Source organism: Portunus trituberculatus, chromosome 16 (assembly GCF_017591435.1).
Source record: "Portunus trituberculatus isolate SZX2019 chromosome 16, ASM1759143v1, whole genome shotgun sequence".
Classification (NCBI taxonomy): Eukaryota; Metazoa; Arthropoda; class Malacostraca; order Decapoda; family Portunidae; genus Portunus; species Portunus trituberculatus.
Genome location: NC_059270.1, coordinates 1,000,782 through 1,024,057, shown reverse-complemented (window position 1 = coordinate 1,024,057; position 23,276 = coordinate 1,000,782). Strand labels below are relative to the sequence as shown.

The 23,276-nt window shown below is 44.7% G+C and overlaps 1 protein-coding gene across 1 annotated transcript in view; it reads left to right on the top strand.

Moving 5' to 3' along the window:
* The first annotated feature begins 4,551 nt into the window (after nt 1-4,551).
* Nucleotides 4,552-23,276, top strand: part of LOC123504465 (mediator of RNA polymerase II transcription subunit 12-like protein) — a 50,633-nt gene continuing 31,908 nt past the window's right edge. The window contains 10 exon segments of the mRNA XM_045254989.1: nt 4,552-5,108; nt 8,687-8,831; nt 10,520-10,621; nt 12,100-12,291; nt 12,611-12,773; nt 13,062-13,271; nt 13,689-13,816; nt 14,068-14,321; nt 14,723-14,861; nt 15,393-16,143. Coding sequence (XP_045110924.1) covers nt 4,807-5,108; nt 8,687-8,831; nt 10,520-10,621; nt 12,100-12,291; nt 12,611-12,773; nt 13,062-13,271; nt 13,689-13,816; nt 14,068-14,321; nt 14,723-14,861; nt 15,393-16,143 — 2,386 coding nt within the window. The 5' untranslated portion in view covers nt 4,552-4,806.

The window sequence follows — 23,276 nt, the reverse complement described above, 5'->3', positions numbered from 1 at the left end:
GGAATTATTTACCATTTCCAAAAAATCAAGAGAAATACATAGTCACGCGCGCATGCATGCGCACATATGCTCAAGCTACAAACTGCTGCTATTTGAGTTTAACGGCGCGCCACTCCAAGCAGTCCACCAATCACAGAGCGCAGTTTTTACTTCAGAAGTGTCCCTCCCAAAGCTTGCTAAGCATCGTGTGCGTACCTGCTGACCAACACTGCTTCTGGAAAGCAGTCGTGATGGCTTGTCTGGAGATTCTTCGTGTGGTTGTCTTCAACAAAGAGGACGCGTACCTCACCCACGCCCACCCCTCCAACCCGCGCCTGTTTACCCGGTGGGACACAAGCGGCCATCTAGCCCAGCGGTCCAGACGTGCAGCTTCCAGGAATAGGAGAGTGCGAGCCCTCTCAAGTCAAGCTACAGTTCCTGGTGCAGAAAATCTGTGGGCCGATGCTAGACCTTAGGGAGTGGCAGGTGTCCGCCAGCTCACCCAGGGCACAGCGCTCGGCACCAGAGATCCTGCCTTCACCAGCCCAGAATGACGGAGAGGCTGACGACGCGTCCAAACAATGCGAGGAGAGAATATGGAAACAGACATGAAGGCCTCGTCGAACAGGAAAGTGAACACGACTCCGCCAAGAACGGGACGACGAAGCACAGACTTTAGAGAATTCTTTCGATTTTCCAGCTTCCCCTCCCGGCGAAGACGAAAGCCAGTCTCCTTCACCACAGACCAATCCATGAGTTGTAGGTGAGCGTTATGTGCGAATGTGGAATACGCTGACACACACACACACACACACACACACACACACACACACACACACACTCCCTGGACTACGAGCTCACTGTGACCCGAGAGGAGGTGGTCACTGAGGTCACACACACACACACACACACACACACACACACACACACACACAGAGAGAGAGAGAGAGAGAGAGAGAGAGAGAGAGAGAGAGAGAGAGACATTGTGGGGAGGTGATAAAAAGAAAGTATGAGAAGCATTGTGGCTAAGATGAGAGACGGGGAAGCGGTGTATGGAGAAGGGGAGAGTAAAAACACAGGCTTAAATACGCGTCAGAGTCACTTTTAGCCAATGACAACTGCTATGAAAAGAAAGAATGATAGACAAATGTCACTTTTGTTAGAATTAAAGGCAAGAAAACTGCTGCTTCAAGTCAGGAGATGACAATACCAAGGAAATCATGACACAGCTAGCCAGAAAAGCTCACAAATAAATGAAGAAAAAAATAGCATTGACAGGAATATTTGTTAAATAATATACACACCAATAGGAAACTTGATCGCCAGTTGAGTCTCAGGGGTAAAAAAAGGAAAGTGATGGCAATTCCCGAAACACATGGATGAACTTCAGTATTCCATTCCCGGGTGATGATTCCCACTGCAATGCCAAAGAGTTCCCGGCCTCTCCACTCTGGCTTGGCAGGAATGCGGTCATATTCCCTCTTGCACATTTTCCCTTCCTGACATTTTCTTCCGTCCCGCTCCCTCCTCCCACCCACCTTCCTTCCTCACTGCACATATTTCCCTATATAGATTTTTCCCTGTGGACATTCCCCCTCGCGTCTCCTTCTCCTCGTGAATGTATTTGATGGCAGAATAGCAAGATCGAACGTCGACTTAACCCATTCAGTAACATGACGTGTTTCCATATTCATTCTGCTTACTATTTCGTTTATACAGCTTCAGGAACTTAGATAGGGGATTAAAATAGTGAAGACTGGCCATTAATCTTCTGACCTTCATAGACCCTTCCTAATGTAAGTAAAATCGTCCAATCATACCCAAAACTCGTGGTTAAAACATGCGTTCCAGTACTGAAGGAGTTAAAACACATTCGGAACTTCTTAAATGGGTAACTTGTATATTCCGAGGTGGTTCTTGCGACGCTGAGTGTCTCCCATGTGTTTTGTGTCCTGAGGTGGAAAGTAGCGGGTATGTGATGATTTTAACCCATTTAGTGTATACCGTGAGCCGCTGATAATGAGAAAACGCAAGATATAGAGTTACAGAAAGCAAATAAAGTACATCTTCTGAAACACTTCCGCGCTTCACAGCACCTTCACTATTTTCAAAGGGCTATAGTTGAAGTGGCACGGCTTTTTAAGGATGATTTTGTAATTCTAGTGACATATTAGCAAGTTTTCTGCATTACCAACAGGAAAAATATCCTTTAGAACTCGGCCAATTGTCTCTGTGGTCTTTGAAAATGGTCGCGGTGAGAGAGAGAGAGAGAGAGAGAGAGAGAGAGAAGCGTTTCTGAATATGCGCTAAAGAACATGGATATCACTGGATTCAAAGACACGTTGGTAATATTTGTAATTGATATCCATTGATGTAAAATAAAACAGATAAAAAAAAAACAGTTACTACTTAGATACAAAGGTTCAGAAAGCTTGTAACTATCAATAACACCAAATGAAAAAAGATAAATAAAAGTTAGCGCCATCCTTTATATGTTAGCCATTGTTGCCCCACTCCTATTATGCACAGGATAAAGAGGTTTTGTCTTTTAGCAGTATTGTCCTTCCTAATACAGATAAAAGAGAGAGGGCGAGAGAATGGGACATGAAGAATGGCTCCTAACCTACCGTAACATAATCAATACTTAACGTCCATTATTTCCTGCTTGGTCTTTCATCCTTAGGTATAAAATTTAGGATACATCTTAAGGGTTCTTTTTACTACATTGGAGAGAGAGAGGGGGGGTGAGAGAGAGAATGGGACGTGAATAATGGCACCTAACCTACCACAGCCATCAATACCATAACGTATTACTTACATTGATTAGGGAGGAATTTCTTATTATGGTAGAAAATTTATGATACACACTTAGTACCTTTTTTTAGCTGTCCATTTTTATACGAAGACATGTTTCATCATTCATCTCTGCTCCTGTTATTTGCTAAAGGGAATAGTGAATCACACGGCCCTCCACGTCTGCAGTAGCAATAGCAGCAGCAACAACAATAGTAATAGCAGCAGTGTTGTGGTTCCTATATGGACGCAGTGAGTTATCTTGAGATCATATGAGAAATCTTGATACTGATGCACGTTAGGCATTAATTTTTCTGTACCCTCCACGTCTACAGTAGCAATAGCAGTAGCAACAACAGGAGCAGTAATAGCAGCAGTGTTGTGGTTCCTGGATATGGACGCAGTGAGTTATCTTGGGATAGTATGAGAAATCTTGATACTGATGCACGTTAGGCATTAATTTTTCGGTACCCTTCACGTCTACAGTAGCAATAGCAGTAGCAACAACAGCAGCAGTAATAGCAGCAGTGTTGTGGTTCCTGGATATGGACGCAGTGAGTTACCTTGGGATCGTATGAGAAATCTTAATACTGATGCACGCTTGGCATTAATTTTTCGGTACTGATAATTACGTTTTTCAATCATTCCATGGTCACAATGACGCACCTGCTTAAAAAAAATCGTTTATTTACTTCTCCTTAGAAAATTCATACATGTTTTCGTAATATATCATAATCATTAGCAGTCTCTTCATTTTGCATTTATTCGTAAAAACAATCAGCATTCATATTTATGCGTCAGTCCCTGGAAATTGTTTGAGTGACGGGTAGAGCCGGCGGGCCAACAATACTGTACTGTGTAAGCATAATCCTGTGATCAGTCAGCTCTACATATGTTACCTGACGGGTCTAGTATACCTATCGTCACCGTACACACCGCCTGCTGCACGAGCGACTGTTGCTAGCTACGGTTTACTTTCCCGTCACAGGCTGCGAAATATGAAATAAAGTGGGAATGTAGCAAGAGTGAATGTAATTTCTTAGGATAGACTACCATTTGAAAGACGGCAACAAGCAAGTGATCGATGCTCCGAAACGCGTCACAAGCGAGGTCCAGCCAGGCATATATAGATCAATTTTTCCTCATGGTGCAATTAAAAACAGGTTATGCAAATCCCGCCATCATAAACAGAGCTATTTTGTTCATAACCCGTAAATACAGCTATATCCAGCACATGTTTACTCATTAGAAAGTAATGATCCACCTTATATCCAAGAGTCTTCAATATTTTAAGCCACTTCAGTGACAGTATATCAATAAGGTATCTATACATTTCATTTACCTAGAATAGTGACTCAATATTATTACACTCAGTAAGGATTAACTTGCATGTTGTAATCATGGTTTGTAATGTAAAGAGAATTATTGAAAACGCTTTTCCCAAACAAATAACGGCTTTTTTTCCACTGCGCAGCACTCAAAGCTTCACAGAATAGTCATGCCAGCTGCTTCTATCCTTGTCTTACCACGGAGTGAGTCATGCTCTTTGTGCTTCAGCAAAGAAACCTGGAAACAAAACAGCAAAGTAAAGTATAAAGATTGAAACAAATAATCTCAAGACAATGCAGATAGCTACAAAGAGAATGGCAATTGGATCTGGTAATACAAATGGTTGAGTGATGAGTTTCGAAATATATCTGTGAAGCTTTCTGAATCAATTTGTACCAAGTGAGGGTCATTTCCCTCACACAAAGACCGATAGAAGATCAGTTGTGGTGCGGCCACACAGACACATCGAGGGGCTGCAGATTTTGTTCCTTTTTTATAGATTCTAGAAGCACAAATTTCGTTGTTTGGTCTAAGCCTATGACCGACCAGGATGACGAGTTTATACGTGAGAAAAAAGATACCTGCTTTTGTTGGCGACTGTCAGACCAAGAAGGAAAATTCAGTGCTAATTGGGTGACGATCATTAACCACTCTACAAGAAAATTTGTGTGATTACCAATACAAGAAAAAGTTAAAGTAGTCAACATGTGGCGTGGTCCCGGCACCTGGACCATTAAGGACGACTCTCTGTATAACACGGGCCTGGAAAACCTCTCGGGACTTGACAGACACCCGTTATGTACAAGCTATTGGCAGGAACCACAGACAGCGATACACCGCACCGATTTCGTTCCACCCACACAGACATACAGGCACCTGAACTACAGTCAGCATGCTGCCTTTCCCGGACAGATTAGCAGCTTTAATTATTTTCCTCAGTACCTCCCAGGGCAATCAAATCCTGGTACCATCAATGATAATTTCAACGTATCCACTCCAGCTCGCAGGTAAGTTAATATAGGCGTCACTCTTAATTTCCTAGGCGGTGCAACATCACAGCTACCTTCGTTGCGGCTGACAGTAAGATGGCTTTAGAAATGAGGTACAATTGGTTGGGAGAATGTTTTTGATTCGATAATTGGATCATGTTAGATAAGTTGACGTGAGGATAATGCCACGTTCCTGAAACCTGAGAAGTTAAAACAATTAAGGAAGGGAGCGAAATATTGGGAGGGGGATGGAAGAGAGGGAGGGTAGGAGCAGGGGGAGGGACTATGTGGGTGGAGCTTGTTACTACGTCACAGATAGTACTACGTCACCATTTCTCACCACTTGTCCATTTCTTCGTGAGGGATAAGTGACTTTCTCCTGTTTTTATAGGGAGAAGTGCCATTATTATATACTGTTGACGATTATTGACACATTGGGATATTCGGGGAGGGTGTCAAGTACTGTGGCAAAATTTCATAATGATATGCGTGTTCCTTACAAAGTTATTCTAGAAAAACGTGCCCTCAAACTCTCTGAAACGCTTAGTAGTTGACAAAGGTGTTTACGAAGCACTCACTGTGTTAGCGATCAGTGATTCCTCGCTGTATTAAATGTCTACAGCTCTGCATACATGAACCAAGTAAGTGAATAGGTAAACAGAAAAGTCCAAACCGTGTAACATTAATTAACCCCATAAGTACCATTTTCATAGTCCTGGCTACTATTTGGTGATTTTATACAGCTTCAGAAACTTGTGTGGGGATTAAAATTGTGAAGACTGTGGCCATTAATCTTTTGACCTCCGTAGACGCTTCCTAATGTCGATGAAATAATCTTAATCGTACAAAATCTCAAGGTGAAAATGCGTCCTAGTATTGAAAAGGTTAGGTTAAAACTAATTTTCATATTCAATGTCGCACTAATTTCTCCGTTGATATCTGGGTTATTTTCTGTTGATCTATTTATCGTGTGGCCGCCTTTCTGTTGGGTGGAATCGAGTCTATACAGTGCTGCGGAGTATGTAATAGCACTATAATGTTCTATAGAGATCAGAATAACTCGTCTGCGCAGTAAATGTCTAGTGACAGATTAACAACATATTTGCATTATTAACAGGAGAAACACTCTTTTGAGAACTGGCTAATCATCTCTGTTGCCTTGGAAAACAGTCGTGGTGTGAGCAGATAATTTCAGAATACGGCTCTTTAATAGTGATGCAGGTTTTCAAGGGTGTTTATTATGGTTCTAGTGACATGTCAAAGACTGTCAGACAGAGAGGGAGAGGGAGAATAATTTACGTTGAACAGCCCTCCTCAGACACACACACACACACACACACACACACACACACACACACACACACACACACACACACACATATATAATAATACTAATAACAATAATGATGATAATGCTGCTCCTGCTACTACTACTACTACTACTACTACTACTACTATACCTTTACACACATTTCCATTCATTTCTTTCTCCTATCACTACACTCATGCATTTCAGGCAGGCAACAGTAGGAAACACTAAGAACTGAAGGAAATATTGATGAATTGACAGAGGGAGAGACGGGTGTGTGGAGGAGAGTGACTTGATCCTGGTCATGGTGAGCGCTGGGCGGTTTGAACGGGGGTATACATAACCATTGCTTTATTTAACACAGTAATGGGCTATTTATCTACTTTATTAGTTGATTCTGACTTGGCTTCATTCTCTGGGTCTGGAAACACAAGGGAGTGCAGGCAAACGTTGGTGGACTGACATTGGGGGAAGGGATGGCTGAGGTGCCCAGCTGTAGCCCAATATTTACGTACGTACGTAATTCATTTTAAAAATCACGAGAAGAAAAAAGGCGCCCAGACTGGAATATACTACACTTTTAGACGCAATGAATAGTTTAACTAATAACCAAAATAGAATAATCTTACCGAGTCTTTTGTTTACGTAGCGATGTCCAATCAGCGGTCTGTATTCAAACTAACGGTGTCACAAATACATCATGATGTCGAGATGGAAAGCACAGCCACACTACATTATATTACATTTTCTGAATACGAAAATTTTTGCTTTCCAGCCAAATAATGAAAAGACAGATTCCTTGTCATATAAAGAATTTTGTTTTCTATTTTGGTACCGTTAAAGTTTTTAAAATTTGAAAATACGAATAGTTGGACTAAATTTTAGGGAATATTATTACTTGGTTCATGTTTTTCATATTTTCCAAGTGTTATATCAAGCACCAAAACCATCCTAGGCGTGCTTTTTAAAAAAGATATATATATTATGTAGTGAATTTAATGTTATTTTTTCGTTAAACAAAACACCTCTAAAGTCGATTATATTGCTGCTTGAAACTTGCTTTGCTTTGCTAATAACAAATCAGATATCAGAACAATGCCAACTCCATTTATAAAAGAGAAATAGTCTTACCCTTGCGCCGAGATGCATTTTTTCTCTTTATACGTTTGGAGAATGACTCCCCTCCCTTACTCTCACACTCTATCTCTCCCTTCCTCCTCCTCCTCCTCTACCCCTCCTATACCCAGAATCCCGAAAACACTTTGAAACGCATGCAAAACCTGAGAAAATACGTTTAAAGAGTTGTTTCCCTAGTAGAGGAAGGCGGCAGGGCCGACCATGCAGGGTGGAGTTGGGCGGGTGCGAGACGAAGGAGCGGGCCTGGAGCAAGGCGGTGATTGGTGGAGAGGGTGCGGAACTGAGCAAAGTGGGCGGTGATTGGTGGAGAAGATGCGGGCGTGGACGCGGGTGTTGGCGTAGGCGCGGGTGCGGGCGCGGGCGCAGGCGTAGGTGCGGGAGCAGGTACAGGTACAGGTATAGGGCGAGACGGGAAGGGTTCGGTTGCCTAGATACCGGATGTGGTGGTATTGTGTGGTATGTTATGGTGTGTGACAGTAGTGGTGGTGGTAGTGGTGTGCTGTGCTTTGCTGTGATGTACGTGTATGGTGACTGCTACCACCAGTTGTGTTATTCACCACGGTCGTCAGCTGGTCACCCAGCCAGTCTTTCCCCTACAGGAAGGGTTCAGAGCTCGTAGTAACCGATAATCGGGTAGGACTGAGACCACTCCACACACCGGGAAAGCGAGGCCCCAACCCCTCGAGTTACATCCCGTACCTATTTACAGCTAGATGCTACACGTTAAGAAGCTTGCCCATTTGCCTCACCGCCCCCGGGACTGGAATCCGGGCGCACTCGATTGTGAGTCGAGCGTGCTAACCACTACACTACGCAGTGTGTGTGTGTGTGTGTGTGTGCAATAGGTCGTACAATGCCACAATACGACGTATCAATATTACGTATCAATGAATTCCTCCCATTCGCTAACGTCATCCTAAGAAAACGCGACCTTATAGTAGGAAACCTCATAAGGAGAGACACGGAAGAAAGTCGCATATATTTCTGACACACTATCATTTTTGTCTTATTCTGCTTTGTTTCATATAGATCATGTCCTAAAACACTTGTAAGTTGCACCAAATTACATTCTTACTTTTTCTTTAACCTATTTTGCTTTCTATTTCTCTGTAGGTCATCACATTAATTAAATTTTCTCCTTTCTGGCCAGGGTGGAGTACCGTTGGGAAGAGGCGCGCCGTCACCACAACAACTCCGCCAAGATGATGGCCGTGGCGTCAGCTGAGAAGCGGCCCCTCAAACGTCAAAAACTAGGACCTCCAGACGTCTATCCACAAGATGCCAAACAGAAAGAGGTACAGTGACTCACGCTTCACAATAAGAGTGCTGAATGGTAGCAGTGAAGTCCATATGTTGAGTGTTATTGTGTCCCTCACCTCCGTCCCTTGGTCCAATCCTTCCCCCATTGACCTGTATGTTGGTCCAGCACACTGCATAGGTGACGCAGACTCGATTTTAGTGTGTGCTGCGAGAAATTTATGTCCTAAACACCTCTTATATGCCCTCAACACGTCTTTTTTGTGCTTAAGTGCGAGTGTCCGGAATGAGTTTTGATTTTTTTTTTTTTTTTTTTTCCCTTCAGCCCGAGACCATAATTCTATACTAGAGCTTCCGTGATTTTTTTTTCTATTTTATTTTCTGCCATCTAAGAGACTCATGCCCTCAACACACGTTATATGTGCCAAAGTGCGAGGGTTTGACTTTCTTTTTCTCAGCCCAGGACCACAATTCTCTACTAAAGCTTGTGTTATTTTCTTTTTTTTTTTTCTGCCATACAAGAGACTTATGCCCTCAACACCTCTTATATGTACCCAAATCCACGAGTTTCCGGGATGAGCTGTTTGACTTTTTTCTTTTTTTTCTCAGCCCGGTACCACATAGTTTTACGAGTGCTTGTGCTATTATTTTTTTTTCTACCATCCAAGAGACTGATGCTTTCAACACCTCTAATATGTGCCAAAGTGTGAGGTTTTCTTACATGACCAGTTTGACTTCCTTTTTCTCTGCCTGGGACCACAATTTTGTACTAGTGGCAAAGGGTGATTCTTTTTTTCCTTTTTTTTTTTTTTTTTCTCTACCGTCCAAGTACCACAACACACTAAAACTATATTGATTCTTATGTATTCTCACCTACATGCTAACTATTAAATAAATGGAGAGAGTCCCTTCCTGATGTAAGTGAATTAATCTAATCATACCCAAACTAATAGTAAAAATGCATCCCAGTACTGAAGCAGTTAAGCCAACTGTTGCAGCACTACTACTTACACTAGACCACAGCAGACCAACCACTACTAACACTCACCCAAGCAGGCAGCAACTTGGAGGGATTGATGTAGTAAAGGAGTGTGAGGCAAGGACATAAAAAATTGTAGGTCTATGCACAGGACAAGGTTAGGCTTATGTGACCTCACTAAAACAAGGCACAGTTATCTCATGCCCTGCTGGACACGACAGGCACCAAAACTCAAACCAGGTGGAACACGGAGCCATAAATGTGACACACCCCACTCAGTCACACATATGCACAGAATAAGTCACTAGAACCAGACTATTAAACATGCCTACCACAGAACATTGCCACATGTAGAGTGAATCATGTAAGATCCCTTTCACTACTCAGGGAGACAATACATGATTTTCTTTAATAGAATTGTTATTATTTAGCCTATTTTTGTATTTATTATTAGTGTATGTTATCATTATTACTTTTCTGTACTTTTCTCAGTTTTTCCTTTTTCATCCAGATACAATACAAAAGCATGTGTTTGTTGGCAGAAGAGCCTCATTCACTCACTCAGAGCTGCTTTCAGGGGAATAGGAAAAGTGCATTTTGTGGCAACATTTGAATCATATTTGTATTCTGGTTTTAAATGTTCTTTCATGGTTTTCTGAAAAGGGAAATCATACTGCATTGTTTACTGCTGTATATACTAGCTCAGTATTTGATCCTCTTGAATGTTTTTGTGGTGTATACTTTCAGGATGAGCTGGATGATGTGAGTGTGAAGCAGGGGTTCACTCACCGGCCACAGATCCAGGATGAGTACAGCAGCGCTCAGAACACGTCCATCACGCCGGCCAAGGTATGTGTCAGTGTGTGTGGTGTTGTGGTAGACAGTGGGTTACTTGTGTGTGATACGTGGCTATAGCTACACTGGAACAAGTTCATAAGGTTGAGTAGTGACAAATGTTATGATGATGTTTATTTGCTAAGAATCAGTTCCATGATATAATATTTAAAGATCTAGCAACAAGATTGAGGCTCTGATTCAACTAATGTGTGTGTTGAAAGCATTGCCATCATATAAGGTGATTTATTACAAAATACAGGACCTGTGATAAAACTAATCTGGATGCATTTAAATATACGAGTGGAGTGAAAATCAGCAGAAATGGGGAAACTGTCATGTGTTGACATATATAATTGCTTTGATGTTATTAGGATCTGATCCTATTACTGTACATGATACAGCCTCTACAGTGGAATGTCTTGGGAAGAATTTGTATCACCAGGTGTCATCCTCACACCAGTTCTCTTTTATTGAAGGTCTCTAATGTGGATTTAGTAATTGTGCATTTCTTCTTTTTCTCTACTATGAAAATTATAGCATTGTATATTTCATCAGTGAAACAGTTATGCTTCCCCATTGATGTACTGTATGGATTATTGAATGACTGATATATTAATTGTACTTTTCTACCAATTCATAATGCTAAGATTTTGGAAGTGTACCATTTTACTTTGATTAACATAATTCTTGATTTCAATATTAATTGTGAAGTGCAGCACTCAGTATACAAGCACGTGACAGTCATTCCCACCTCAGAGGGACCTTTCAATGTTAATGTATTATGACATGTTTGGAAGCTGTATCCACTTCTGTTGTTCATACCTAAACATTTATATTTACTGATAGTTTGTCAACAAGTTTTGATGTCATTCCTTGTAGAAGTGCAAGTTGTTTATAAGAGCAAGGAGGTGTGCACATATTGATTTGTATACTATGTACTATGCATTTTGAGTTTATCTGATAAACTAGAAATGCACAGATTAGCAGAGTGACTCCACTTGTATTTTGCTGTGTGTGCACAGTAATATTTGTACACAGCAGTAGTGAGCTACATTGATGTGATTCTAACCCCAGGCAGCTTTGTCACAGCCTCGAGTTGGACCAAGTAGTATACTACAGTTTCTCACAGCAGGAAAGGTAATTCACTGTGATTGAATGCATGCTTGAGAGTTGGATGCAGAAGTGACATCTCGTGATAGACTCCATTTAAACTGCCCCATCTTTCCATCACCAGGAGAGTAATGAAGTGTTGGTACACAGATATAAAGATAAGTAACACATCACAATGACAATGAAGGCCATACACAGCTTAAAGGGAAGAAAGACAGCATTGGGCATCTTGTAACTCAGCAACAGTACAACAGTAACACATGAATATGTTGTAACAGTAACTTTTTGCAGTTGTACAATTTACTTTCATACACAATTATTCAAAATGCATCCTGTTTATTTGTATTTACTCTCAGCTAATGATATGCATCTCTTTTTAGGTTGCAAATTACTTTAATGCCATCCTCAAGAAGAAGGCAGAGTGCAACCAGCTGCCAGACACAGCCAGGAAGAAACAACAGATTAATATTAAAGACAATTTCTGGCTTGTCACGCCAAGATCCAAGGCAGCAATTGAAGCTTGGTTCAAGGACCTTGCCGGCTCCAAACCTTTGACCTCCCTGGCAAAAAAGGTAAGTTTTATTTCAAATTCACTATTGCAAAATTTGAATTTCAGCATTTTAGTATTAATATAAGAGCATCAGAAAGTAAGGGAAGCTGCAAGAAGCTATCAGTTATCAGACCTACATTTGGTAGTCCCTGAAGTCATTATGGGCTGTCATTGATATTGTGTTCACTGCATGTGTTTCCTCTGTGCTTTACATTGTGGATGCAAAGTGAGAAGTGTGGTGCATTTACTCATAGTTATAATAAGTATGTTGTGAACTGCCTTTTTCTTTGATATTTTTATAGTAGTTATTTTGAGTTTCTAATGGATTTGTGACATTTCAGGTTCCAATCTTCAGCAAACGCGAAGACATGTTCCTGACGCTGTGTGAGTACTCGGTGCCCATGCTGAGGGCAACATGGTTCATCAAAATGACGTCTGCTTACCAGGAGTCAAAAGTGGCTGAATCAAAGATCAAGAAACGACAACAGCCAGACATTGCACAAGGTAAGCAGACTGTGTGTCCACCCATGGTAGGCACTGTAACGCAGGGATTGCTTGACATACTTGCACCAAAACACAAGCCACTAGTTCATTCCATGTCAGAAAAGCTAACCAAAAGAAACAAAACTGAGAACCTTTTCCTCTCTTTCTATTCCTGATGAGAGTTGAGGCATAATAGGATTTTGATCTGATATGTAGATGTGTGTGTGTATGTGTGTATATTTATTAATTTATTTATTCATTCACTTATTTTCTATTTTGATTCTCTTCATGTATTCATTTTCCTGACAGAGTGGACACAGACTCTGACCAGACTCCTGAGGGAACAGCTGAACAAAATAGCGGAGATCTACCTTGGCAACCCCTCCGCTGCCACGCCACCTGTGGGAGCACCAGCAGGGAGCAGCACACCGGGCGGCACCATGACCTCACCAGCCTCAGTCACCAGCACCCCTTCCTCCACACCAGCCCAGCCACCGCAGTCCAGCCCACACAATCCAGGTGAGTCAGCCACACCACTGGACAAAAGAGAGTTAGTGGAATGTGTGAGGGAAGCTGGCAAAGAATACAGAAATTATACAAAAATTGATGATGATCGTAATACTGTGATTATATGAGTATTGTCCCATGTTTGTATTTATCGCAGGAGGCTGAGGTACGTTACATTACATTACATTCGTTATTTCAAAATTTTAATTGATTCATTATTTTCTAGGCTTTGTTATGGAGTGTGTGTGTGTGTGTAGATTTTGACATTGACAGTTGAGCCTTTCACCTGTTAGTGTTACATGTCTTTCCATCTCGCTGAACAATGGCAACCAAACCAGCCATTACTGGTGGTGGATTAGAGTCCCTGGCTGCCTTGTGCTGAGAAATAAGACATTTAAGAATAATTTTCTTCAAACTTCTACATTCTAGGTTTGTCAGGATCCTCTGGTGGAAGCACACCAGCAGCTGGGACAGGACAGAACACTACAGCCGCCCAGCTGGCTCATGTGCTGCGTAACTGGAATTACTGCCTTCAGTTGGCTCACTTCATGTATCAGGTGTGTTGAGTCATCCTCTGTAGGGTTCACTGGCTGCTGTGACACACCTTACTCTATCTAAAAGGTTCAAAAAGGTTGAATTTTCTTTACATCCATGACTTAAGCCTATGTTTGTAATATGAAGAAAAATAATTGGCGTAATAAACAAGTTTTGAGGTGTACATTCTAACTACAATGGTTTAAGAAGGTTTTTTGGTGTTTTTGGGAGATGTACATCCTTACTACAATGGTTTATCCTTTTTTCCATGAAGGAGGGGCTACTTGACCGTCAGGAACTGCTGGAGTGGGTGGTTGATGCGTTTGTGCGTTGGCGAGGGAGTGAGCATGACGTCGTGTTGAGGGTGGTGCTGCCCTTGCCTCTGCAGTACCTCGATGAAATCACTCAATCCGAGTACCTCTCCCGTAAACTGGCTCACTACTCCGCCGTAAAACTGACCCAGCTCTGCCACGATTCAGGTTACTCCTCTCCAAGACCTCAGTCACCTGTTAATCCAAGCAGTAATGGGTTAGTATGCTGGCTGTCTCTGTTCATTCTTTGTGTGTCAGGATTTCATTTGATAGGGCAGAGTTGCACCTTCATTTTAACCCCTTCAGTAACAGGACGTCTTTCCATATTCATTCTGGTTACTATTTGGTGATTTTACACAGCTTCAGAAACATATGTTGGGAATAGAATTGTAAAGACTCTGGCCATTAATCTTCTGACCTCCATAGACCGATTCTAATGCAAATAAAATTGTGTAATCATATCCAAAAATCATGGTAGAAATATGTCTCGGTATTGAAGGGATTAAGAAAGAAAGAGTTCATTACAAGACATCAACTCTCTTTATCATTTACAGTCATGTATTTCTCAGCGATTTGTCTCCTGTTGATTATAATGAGTAATCTTTGTATGTGTTTCAGGATCAGTGTGAGTGCCCCAGCATCAGGCAGTAACCAGCCAGCAGGCTCCACCGTCAACCCTCTCATGTCCACCTTCCAGGAGTTGCTGTCTTGCCACCAACACCGGCCTGTTGTTCAAGCTACCTCGTGCTTTATCCAGGTGAAAAACACTTAGCATTACAAACGTGTGAATGGGAATGTTTCTGTAAATATATCGTTACTACATTAGGTTAGGTTAGGTTAGGGCTTAGATTCAACAAAACTGAACACAAATTTAGGGAGGGACATATTGCACAGATTTTCTTGCCACTCAACTCAGTGATGCTTGAACCAATGGTGGGTTCTTAATTAAGAGTTAGTTGTGTTATTTCCATATTTTACTGAACTTTTGAAGCGAGCAATGATTGAAAGAAGGATAGTTGTGCAGCAAGCAAGAGAGAGCATATGTGGTGAAGTTGAACAGAGGGCAACAATAGTGAGTGCATGTGAATGGTTGGGTTTCATGAAGCACTGAAAGGGATGTGGGAGTTACTAGTATGTATATGCAAGTGCTGTTCCATTAAGACACACAAATAAACAAAGGTATCATCTACCATTTCATGTATTAAAGAAGACAAACCCTGAGATGTAACTATGTATATGTATGTACTAGACTCTTGATGGTTATTGACAAAAAATGCTTTCCTTCCAGGCAATCACCCTTGACTGTCCAACTGCCATGGTGTGGAACAATGCTGGGGAGGGTAAAGCATCTTCCTGGCTGACTGGCTCCCCTCTAGACCTCCTCCCCTGCCCCCCCTCAGACCTGCCCATGCCCCCACGCTACAACAATCAGCACATAAGGGCACAGCTGCGTGTCATGGAGGAACACATTCGTCAACGAAGTCGGTCAGCAGAGAACAGGTGGTCGCTGGACAAGTATGCCGTGAATGTTGCTGGCTCCACCATCAACCGGGTGTTGGGTGCGCTGGACTCTCTGGATCGTCACTGCTTTGATCGCGTCGACTCAAACAATTCTCTCGACACTCTGTATAACAAAATATTTGGGTCTTCAAAGGAAACAACTAATGAGAACCCAAGCAGCAATAGCAGCTGCAGCAGCACAGCTTACCCTGGAAACAACAGCAGTAGCAGTAGCAGCAGCAACAATGCAGCCAACAATAGTGATGAAGCCATTGTGAGGACCCTGTGTGAGTGGGCCGTGTCTGTGCAGCGCTGCGGGGAACACCGAGCTCTGGTTGTGGCTCGCCTCCTGGAGAAGAGACAGAATAATCTTTCCCAAGCTGAAAATGACATGCCAGATGAAAAAGACTCGGTGACGTCAAACCAGATGGTGACGCCAGGCGGCTGCACCTTCCAGGGACTGTTGTTGAAGTTTTTGGACACCAAGGACTGTTGTTGAAAAGATTGTTGATTTACTATTCATATTGCACCTGTGTATGGTGAGTGGGCATGAAAAGATCCTCACTGACCCCACGCGCCACCGACTCATCATACCCACGTGGTGAGTCTCGCCGGCTCACACTCGCATCCTCACCCTCCACTGCTGGAGTGAAAAGACCAGTAACACTCTCCATGGTGCTCACAAGGACTCGTTTTCACAAACAATAAAATAATATAAGTAATAATACCCCACACAATAACACTACACACTATAAGCTATTTATATCGCCACTGTTACGGTTTGCAACGTAAGTCGTCACCCGGCTGCGGTTAGCTGCTACAGCTCACTAGACTGTTATACTGGCAAAATCGCCAACTTTGTTACGGTCAGAACAGTGGGGATTATAAACACTCCACAGAGTCCCCACTACTATAACTCACAGCCGACGTAACCCTCAGGTTCTTTCAAGGTCGCCAACAGTGTATATTTTCCCCCCACTGTAAGGGAATCTCCTCAGCAACTCCTTCTCCTCCTGTACCCAACCAAGTAGAATTTATAAATGGTAGATGTTATGTGTAACAGGGCGAGGCCTTAATACCCCTAGAGAAACCGCCCACAAGGACAATTCCACCCACTTCTCTATGAAGTATTAATGCCTCTCCACCGCCTTGTCCACAAACTGTGATAACTCACAGACTGGAACAATGTGTGGTATATTATATTACTATACTATCCTACTACAACAAGTGCTTACTAACACCTGTTAGACTGACATCCCTGGCCTACTACTACTGCAATATATGATGTGTACAGCACATCCGGTGATGTACACACAAGCCCAGACACCATCTACGGGTGACACCCACTATATACTCGTCGCAGACACGTCTGGCGGACGACACTAGCACTACTGGCCGACATGAAGCCTCTCAGCATTCAATAGTGTGCGTGGCTACTACCACTACAATACAGTTTACTACTGAAACTATACAAAAGATGGTGAGGGCACACAGCCACCCAACAAAACACACTGGTGACCACAGCCACCAACAGCAAGGGGACGAAACAATAACGCGTCCCTCCGCGTCGCCACACCAGAGTGGACGAACGCACAACAGGAAATGCAGCCCCAACCGGCTACACTTTCCTCAGGACAACAAGCCCGTTGTCCTACACAGCCACGGTCTACCCAGTAGCAAGCCAGCTACTCAACAGGAGGGCACAACTCCCAGACCAATGACTAGCGAGTAACAAGAACAGCCCAGCAACACGTGTCTCTGTGCCTGTGCCAGAGCGCACGTGTCTACCTCCGCTGAAGACTGGCTGGTACTGACTCGCTCGCAGCGCACAAAATGGTGGAAACAAAGAGGGAGGGGGTTGTCTGCTCAACAGAACAGCCCGAGGGGCCCGCTGGGTGGGCTACACATATAATATAATTAAATAAAGGGGAAATAATGCGGTGCCCTCACACGCCCTCCTTAAAAGAAAAAATTTTGGAAACAAAACATTTACAAAATTTTTAAAAGGCATGGAACTGATTAAAGGGAATGGCCCCGGACAGACAATCAGCTACAACGTTGTCTGCTCCTTTTATATGTCTGACAATGATATTGTACTCCTGGAGTAGAAGACTCCAGCGAGTTAAACGCTGATTTTAAATTTAAACTTTTCTAAGAACTGAAGGGGACTATGATCTGAATAGATGACTACTTGGGGCCCATAAGCGGGGATGTAAATTTCAAAATGCTGCAAGGCTAACAAAATGGCAAGCAGCTCTTGCTCAATGACTGAATAGTTCTTCTGGGCGGGAGTAAACTTTTCGAAAAATAACACACAGGGTGGTTAACACCCTGGTCATCAGGCTGCAATAAAACTGCGCCTACTCCCACCTGACTGGCATCTACTGCGAGAGCAAAACTTCTTCTGAAGTCAGGGGCCTGGAGCACTGGCATCTCGCATAAAATGGTCTTAACTCGGTGGAAGGCGCTCTCACAGTCTTCACTCCAGACCCACTTCTTACCCTTCTGCAAGAGATCTGTAAGAGGTGCCAGGAGGGTCGAATACCCGGTACAAAACGACGGTAGTAACCTACCACTCCTAAGAATCTCTGCAAGGCACGGCGACAGGTCGGTGCGGGGAACCGCCTGATCGCTTCTACTTTGGCTTCAGGAGGAGTGATGTAGCCATGGCCCACTCGGTAACCCAGGTATTGCACCCGAGCTTGTACAAATTCACACTTCTCCAAGTTGACAACTAATCCCGCTTCCTGGAGTCGTGCAAAGAGGGCTTCTACATTAGTCAGATGCTCAGCCCATGTTGTGTCATAGATGACCACGTCATCAATGTATACGACACAGTGAGTCAGACCATCAGTAACTCGGTCCATGAGACGCTGAAATGTGGCTGGGGCATTTCGCAGCCCATAAGGCATCACTTGGCACTGATAGACAGCGCCGTTGGCCACAAAACTCGCTATCTCCTTAGCCCGCTCCGTCAATGGGACCTGCCAGTACCCTTGACAAGGTCCACTTTGGTGATAAAAGTAGCTGACCCGATTCGGTCCACAGAGTCATCTACACGGGGCAAGGGATAAGTGTCTACTTTTGTTAGAGCATTAACCCGCCTGAAGTCAATACAAAACCTGACCTTGCCATCAGGCTTAGGCTGCAGGGTGACTGGGGAACTCCATTGACTGTAAGTCCGAGTAATGAGCCCATGCTCAAGCATGTACTCCAACTCCTTCTCCACCAGTGCTTGCTTCATAGGATTTACTCGGTAGGGGGCAGTTTGACAGGCTCTGCGTCCCCAACATCAATATCGTGTTCTATCAACTGTGTCCTGCCCGGGACACTGCTAAACACTGAAGAGTACTTTCTCAGCCGCCGAAGCAACTCATATTGCTGATCCCTAAATGTTCAACCTTCTCTTTCAAGAGATGGAGGCTATTCCGTTCCCACTGCCCTGTAGGAACAACAGGTTCAGGCCCAATAACTTCTGGAGCCTCTCCCTCCCGGCAGAAAAATAAAACTGAAGATGCCTCTTGCACGGCAGAACTAAAAGAGCCCTTCTGGCTAGTAGAACGAAAATAGGGCTTCAGCATGTTAACGTGACACAGCTGAGCCCTCTTGCGCCGGTCAGGAGTGACCACCAGGTAGTCGAGGTCACCTACCTTCTTCTCTATAACATAGGGGCCACTATAGCGGGCAGCAAGCGGCTGGCCCTGAAGTGGTAACAGCACGAGCACTTCATCTCCAGGGCAAAACTCCGATACTCGGCCCTTCGGTCATAATACCCCTTCATACTCTGCTGGGCCTTACACAGGTGGGCCTGCGCCACCTCTAATGCCTTGGCTAATCTTTCTCGACTGCTCATGAGGCTCTTAAGCAGTGAGACAGGGCGCTCAGGCGACGGCTGACACCAAGCCTCCCGAACAACGTCGAGCGGTCCACGCACTCGGTGTCCAAACACTAGCTGATTGGGTGAGAAACCCAAGGACTCAGTGGGCGCTTCTCTCACCGCAAATAAGACAAAGGGGACACCCTCGTCCCAATCCTTATCTCTCTCCATGCAGAAACTCTTGAGCATGGTTTTGAGAGTTTGATGATGTCTCCAGGGCTCCCTGAGACTGTGGATGATAAGCACTGGACACAATATGCTTGATCCCCCACGCAGTCATCGTATCCTTAAACAACTTTGAAGTAAAGTTGGTCCCCTGATCGGACTGCAGCTCTGCTGGCAATCCAAAGTGTGTAAAGAAGGTTAACAAAGCCTTCAGCACCACCTTAGAGTGAGTGCTTCTCAGGGGAATTGCTTCAGGATACCGCGTGGTAACATCCATTATGGTCAACAAATACTTGTGACCAGCCCTGGTAGTAGGCAGAGGACCTACTATATCAATCAAAACCCTCGTGAAGGGAGGATCAACAGCAGGGATAGGGTGGAGTGGCGCCACAGGGGGTGTCTGATTAGGCTTGCCCACCACTTGACAAGTGTGGCAGCACTTAAGAATCGTGGCTACTTCTCCAGACATGCTGGGCCACCAAAATTGCGACAGGTGAGCAGGCGTGAAGGGAGCAACGGTCTTTCGGATGCCCAGGTGTCCAGCCATGGGCCCCTCATGTGCCAACAGCACAAGTGCCTCACACAGCTTCTGCGGCACAACTACTTGCAATAACTCACCACCGTCACACTTCTGCCATCTACGACACAACACCCCTTGATACAAGACAAACTCCTCACTTCCCTCACCCACTCGAGCAACGAAGGAGGCCAACGCCGGTTCCTCCTGCTGCCTACAAATGAGCTCTGCAGGCTCTAGCTGGGTAAGAGAAAGGGGGACTATAGGGTCATGGGGTTGAGGCAACGCTGCAACCCTACGTCCCACACGGCCTCGAGGACGGAGAGCTGGCCCAGGTTGGTGAGCCCAGCACTGGCTCCACCACATCAGCACTGCTACTCCCATCTGGAGTCAATCCCACCTGGCTGCTAGCAACCTCCTGGGTAGTAACAGGCTCTCTCTCAGCCCAGCGGGCCTGAGAGCGGTAACAACTCCACAGAGTCTTGCACCACTGGCCCAGACTCTTCAGCAACCTCATCCTCATCAGAGGTTGGGATCCATACACGACCACCAGCCAAATCATTCCCAAGCAGGAAGTCCACTCCTGCGACTGGCAGTTCGTCTGCCACTGCTACCTGCGCCGTAGCAGTGACAAGAGGACATGACAGCGTCACCTCAGCCGTCACGAACTCCTCCACAGTGTTAAGTCCACGACACAACACTGCCTTACTAGATGTCACCTTCTTCCCAGTGACATTTCGGCACACTGACTGCTGTGCTCCTGTATCACGCAGTACAGTGATGGGATACTTGGTGCCATCAATCTCAACAGTGCCTCCACACAGGAAAGGACGGCACCAGTCGAGCTCACTATCCTTAACAACACCGGGCGAGGCAACAGGGGGAGGGACAGGTGGGCCAACCTGCTCTCTCCCCTCCAAACACAACTCAGGCACACGCCGTGCCTTCTCACTTCTAAAGCCTGAAGGAGCAGTCAACTCATCACCACAAACTTTATCTGGCCACACCAACAAGGCAACTGGTTTCAGCTGTTACTAATTTTGGGCAATTGAACTTAAAATGCCCTTTCCCTCGACAGTGATAGCACGTAGGCTGGGAATCATACTTGGGCGTTCTAGAGGCCGCCTTCCCGCCGTCCGATCCTTCGCAGAAAAAGGAGGGGTGGGGGCCTGGGGCTTTCCAAACCCCATTTTACTGCCGAATCCAGTATATCGCCTAAAGTGGCCTGGAGAGCCCGAGGAAGAACTGCCACCACTCCCTGGGCCTCCCTTAGGACCACCTTCCTTACGACTCCAACTCCCAGGCTGCTGCACAGGACGGTGGGCCAACACATAATCATCAGCCCATGTAGCAGCCTCCTTCAAGGTCCTAAACCTCTTCTCCCTCAACAGAGGTACCAGCTCCTTATCAGCAATGTCAATGAACTGCTCCATAACTACTAACTCCTTTAAAGCCTCGAGAGAGTCAACACCCTCGCTAGCAACCCATCTCTCAAACACTTGCTCCAGTGAACGAGCACACTCGAGGTAGGAGTCACTTGCTCGCTTCCTCTTTCCTCTGAATTGCAAGCGATAGGCTTCTGGTCGCAGCTCATATGCCCGCAAAATGTCAGCCTTAAACTCCTCATAATCATCCAGATCATCAGCTGACATTTTATCATAAACTTCAAGGCTTTTCCCTTGAGTTTATTCGCGACCAAGCCTACCCATCTCTCTCGAGACCAAGCAAACTCCTTGGCTTTCCTCTCGAAGCGGACAAACCATTCAGCCACCTTAGCCTCATCAAATTCGGGGACTAGCTGGAGACTTTGAACTAACGTACGCTCAACACTCTGTTCTCCTCCTCCTCTTACACTACCAACAACTCCAGGCGTACTTACTGCATGGCGAGTTCTCTCCCACTCCAACTCTCTATCTTTATCTGCCCTTTCTCTCTCCATCTCCAATCTCATCATCTCCATCTCTCTAGCCTCCTTCTCTGCTGCTAGTCTCTGAAGTTCTCGTCTTTCTTCTGCAGCTAATCTCTTCAACTCTCGCCTCTCTTCTGCTTCTATCTCCATCTTCCTCATTTCCAGCTTTAATTGCAGTTCCTCCAGTCTGGCAGCTGACTGGACACTATCAGCAATACTGCTTGCTGGACTAGATCGTCGGGAGCCTTCCCTGCTTCCGATACTTCTGCCAGGGCTAATATATCCCACATCACCTTCACTGGGACCGCCACGTGCGTTATCATGACACGTAGTAAATGCGTCCTCACTGACCCCACGCGCCACCGACTCATCATACCCACGTGGTGAGTCTCGCCGGCTCACACTCGCATCCTCACCCTCCACTGCTGGGGTGAAAAGACCAGTAACTCTCTCCATGGTGCTCACAGGGACTCGTTCTCACAAACAATAAAATAATATAAGTAATAATACCCCACACAATAACACTACACACTATAAAGCACTTGGTTTATCCTGGCGAGGTCGCCACTGTTACGGTTTGCGTAAGTCGTCACCCGGCTGCGGTTAGCTGCTACAGCTCACTAGACTGTTATTCTGGCAAAATCGCCAGCTTTGTTACGGTCAGTACAGTGGGGATTATAAAACACTCCACAGAGTCCCCACTACTATAACTCACAGCCGACGTAACCCTCAGGTTCTTTCAAGGTCGCCAACAGTGTATAATTTCCCCACTGTAAGGGAATCTCCTCAGCAACTCCTTCTCATCCTGTACCCAACCAAGTAGAATTTATAAATGGCAGATGTTATGTGTAACAGGGCGAGGCCTTAATACCCCTAGAGAAACCGCCCACAAGGACAATTCCACCCACTTCTCTAAGAAGTATTAATGCCTCTCCACCCGCCTTGTCCACAGACTGTGATAACTCACAGACTGGAACAACGCAGTATATTATATTACTATACTATCCTACTACAACAAGTGCTTACTAACACCTGTTAGACTGACATCCCTGGCCTACTACTACTGCAATATATGATGTGTACAGCACATCAGGTGATGTACACACAAGCCCAGACACCACCTACGGGTGACACCCACTATATACTACTCGCAGACAAGTCTGGCGGACGAACTACGCACTACTGGCCGACATGAAGCCTCTCA